The 4,316-nt window shown below is 41.1% G+C and overlaps 1 protein-coding gene across 1 annotated transcript; it reads right to left on the bottom strand.

The window, feature by feature from the left end:
* Positions 1-327: 327 nt before the first annotated feature.
* Positions 328-1,229, bottom strand: HSPB3 (heat shock protein family B (small) member 3). Its single transcript, XM_082782782.1, has one exon. It carries the CDS (start codon positions 1,079-1,081, stop codon positions 632-634), a length of 450 nt encoding a protein of 149 aa, XP_082638908.1. The 5' UTR covers positions 1,082-1,229; the 3' UTR covers positions 328-631.
* Positions 1,230-4,316: the final 3,087 nt, after the last annotated feature.

Genomic DNA, 4,316 nt, shown 5'->3' with positions numbered 1-4,316 from the left:
AAACAAATATAGCCAGTGAATATTCTAGTTTTGTATAGGTTCAAACATGTAACACACCTCTAAGAAGTGCTTTTTCAAGGATATTTTGTATATAAATTTGAATTGTGATTTTTTTTTCTTGATAGTATCCTTCAGTTTGTGTGCTTCTCCAGAGCCTAGGAAGGAGAACTTAATCTAAAAAACTAGAAAAGAACATTTTCAGTATGTAAATTAAATTAAAAAAACAAACAAACAAACAAAAAAACACTCTTAACCTGTCTATTGCTTCTTTAATGATTATGAATATATATTACAAATGCTTATTGCAAGAAATACAACTCCTTCACCGAACTCTTAAATGTGTTTTATTTTCAATAATATCAAATAGATTTTTTTTCTCTTGCTGTGATTAGTCTAAATTTTCTACTGTTCAAAATGCCTAACTTTCCAGCATACATGTAGCCTGAGACAAGTAGTCTAACATTTCACATCAAGCAATAAATTCAGCATACTGAAAAATATATACAGAGATTTTCCTTTCCTGTAATATAAATACAGCCACATGCTTTCTACACTCTACAGCATTACGTGAATGATATCATCTTGTTATATTAAGAATAATTTATCTCACCAATAAACTATGGACAAGGTTCTAATTCATTCCCACCGAGTTCTTCATTTCAACAACCAAAATGCCATCATGGCAGAAGAGCGCAGACAAATCCTTGTTCTCCACTCCGTCAGGCAATTTGTACTGTCTGGTAAAGCTTCGCGATATGAAACCATGTTCATCCATCCTGGGTCCATGCTGAGCTTTGATCAGGAGCCAGCCTTCAAAAGTCTGAATGATGATATCTTCAGGGCGGAACTGCACAACATCCAGCAAGACCTGAAAGCCTGTGTTTCCCTGCTCCTGGCCACTGGCCTCGGCCCTGGCTGTACCTTCCACATTTCGCCTCCTGTTGCTCACTGCTGCTGTAGAAGGGCCTGGCAAAGCATACAGAGAGTGATCCAGCTTGTGTGCTTCCAGGTCCTGGGCAGCAAACTGCTCTTGATAGCGTACAGGAGTTTCCACCCAGTGTCTTATAACAGCTTCTGCCATTGCTGAGGCAGAAAGATAAGTTGCTGTGTTCGTGTTGCCTGGGGGAAGCTACGGAGTCAGACCGAGCTCTTGCCAGGCGTGTGCCTTACCCTCAGGCTCGTTGATCACTTGATGTAGCCTCACTTTTAGCAGGGAGAGCTTAACGCTTAATCGGACATACCATGCTTGGTGAGGCTCGTTTCATCTCCTATCTGCTAACAATAGAGCCCTATTTATAGTGCTAGGGTCTTCAGTGGCTGTAACAGTTTTCACATGTGCAGCTTCTGTACCTAAGTAGTAAAAGCAAGAATGTAATGCACCGCTATTTGTTGCAATATTGTGCTGTTTGTTCTTGTGAATAATGACCAGACATATGATATGAAAGACTTTTTTTTTTTTTTTTTTAAATGGATGTTTAATGATTCAAATTTTCCAAGGGATACATTGCAACAGACACAAACTGTATTTCTTCTAATTGAAATACAGAGTTATTGTACTGTACAAAGGAAAGAAGTTTAAGTAGCTTGACAGTAGGAACAGATTAAATTTTAGGTTAGGTGAATTATAAAAGCAAATGCATTATATGTTGTTGCTCAGGTTGTTCATAGGTGAAGTACAGGCTTTGTGAACTACCTTACCAGAGGCAGGAGGGAAACATAATCATCCCTGCCTAGAAAGGGGGTGGCTAATGGCTGACCCTGCAGTCTACAAACACAGCAGTCTTCTGCAGTGTATCAGGGAGTTGGACTCAAGAGCACAGGGGAAATTAAAGGGAAAGTTCACGTTTCACAGCTTCCAGCAGAGCACAGAGTTATTTTTCCCTAGAATAGTAAAGAAAACTCCAAATCCTTAATGGTATCCTGCTGTCCCAGCAGCCTTCATCTTCTGGGGTTTAACAGCTTGAACCTATGATCCCATCTACCACGTTTGTGGAGCAGGAATGAAGACCTCAAAGACTTTCTATGGTGTAATCTCACTACTGTGTGATCTAAGGGCAAATAATGCTGAGAAGTGTTAACAGTTTGATTAACAAGACCAAAGATGAAAGTGCAGTGAAAAGGGAAAAGCATTTCCTGTTTGCTAGAAAATTGTTTTCCTTTTTTACACTGATGCTTGAAATAATCAGACAAGATACCTTAATTCCTTTTTGTTTGGCTTTTGTTCTTCTGATCTCTCTCTCTTGCCCTTACATTTTTCATTATCCTGAAAATGGCAAGTCGGTTCATATGGCATTTTTGGTTGTTAATGGACTGTAGACTCAGACAGAATGAGGTAGCTGAATTTCAACAGTAATCAGAAATGAACTTCTGTATTGAATTGATAACAGAGCAGGATTGCTGGACATATCTATAATTAAGGTTCTAAGGTTGCAATTTTATTTTAGACTCATGAAGGCTACGTTGCAAGGTAAGGAGATTTTCAAAGATAGATCAAAGGTTCAAGATAACTTAGATTAATGGCCTCTTGTTTAATTGAGTATTGTGGGGCAGGAGAATTATGCTAACCTTTATTTAACTATTGGCTCTTCTCTTGTCAAACTGTCCTCCAGAAATCATTTTAGAATGCAATTCCAAATGTATGGTTTGCTAGAATAGGGATAAAAATAACCTGGGACGATGCCCGTTATCTGCTCAGCAGCTGTTTTCTGTTTCACAAGCCAGTGATTCACTTGATGAGGAAAACTTAACCCTGAAGTGCAGCAGTGTGCATGGCTGGTTGTGATATGTTTTTAGAAACTGCTGAAAGTTATTGCTCTCCCTACTGAATTCTTTGATGATAGACTCAATTCATTTTACTTCAGTTTCACACTTCATTAATAAATGCACTATGCAGGAATACCACATTTTCTCTCTTCTCTAATTATTCCCATCTTCTCCAGGGGGAGGAAAAAATGAAAAAAAAAAAAAAAAAAAAAAAAAAAAAGAGAGAGAGAGAGAGAAAAGGTAAACTTGTGTATACTTACCCTTTACATGCAAACAGAAACAACCCCAGTATAGCTCACTGTTCCAGGAAGAGTTGTGTTAGTATTTCAAATATCTGTGTTAAACACACTTGGAATTAAGTGTGGTCTAATTAGCATGAAAGATGCTCTGAAAGCCCTTTAAATTCATATATTATGCAGAGCTCTTCAAATGTTTATAGGATCCCTTTCTACACCACAAGACTGGGGAAGATTCTGGTAATGCAGCCACGTAGTCTCACCTCTTTCTGCTCTCTCATCCTGGTCTCTCCTAGGTCCCAGTCCCCTTTTCTCTCTCTTTTCCACCCAAAGACTCAGGCATTAGCTCCATTTCTTAGTTGCTAACAAGGAGAATACATCAACCACAAAACAAAAAAATCCTCTCCAAACACGAACATCCCATCAATTTGGAATGTACTTCCAGGATTTCAAATCTAAATATCCACACAGTGCTGCAACACTGAGGGACTTTTGATGTTTACGCCACAGTCTTCAAATGCACATCACACACCAGCACTGCGTTTTTGTAACAGGTGACTCCCGAGGTGATTTTGGAGAAGGACTTTTTACAGGACAATGGGAAATGGCTTTAAACTAAAAGAGGGTAGATTTAGGTTAAATATAAGGAAGAAATTTTTTACTGTGAGAGTGGTGAGGCCCTGGCACAGGCTGCCCAGAGAAGCTTTGGATGCCCCATCCCTAGAGGTGCTCAAGGCCAGGCTGGATGGGGCTTTGGGCAACCTGGGCTGGTGGGAGGTGTCCCTGCCCATGGCAGGGGGGTGAACTGGGTGGTCTTTAAGGCCCATTCCAACCCAAACCTTTCTGTGATTCTAGGATTTTATGATTTTAAATCTTCAGCCTAAAAAGGACGTTCCTACCCTCTGGTGTGTGAGGCTGGGTACTGCACACTCAACCTGTCAATGCCTTCAGCTCCCCAGTGAGGGATCCCATCCCGTTTCCCTGACAGGGCACCGAGAGGCCTCCCCAGGCTGGCGGTGCTCCCCCAGGCAGCAGACACCACGCTGGGGACAGGGACAGGCCACAACATGGGCCCGTAGGTGGGTCTGTGCCTGCAGGGCTCATGGCAGGGCAAGGACGTGCTGTGGGGGGTTAAAGTGTCACTGGGGCTGGGGAGATGGCCATGAAATGGGGCTGCAGGGAGGCTACAGCACACTTCTCTTGGAAACAGTAGGTGCACAAAAGTGAGGGGAAAAACAAACAAAAACAAAAGCAAGCAAACAAACAAAACTGAAATCACCAAGCTGTTGTATGGATTGAGCAGTTAATTGCCATCTC

The sequence above is a fragment of the Aythya marila genome, assembly GCF_965140915.1.
Source record: "Aythya marila genome assembly, chromosome: Z".
Lineage (NCBI taxonomy): Eukaryota > Metazoa > Chordata > Aves > Anseriformes > Anatidae > Aythya > Aythya marila.
This window is presented reverse-complemented; position numbering and strand designations above follow the sequence as displayed.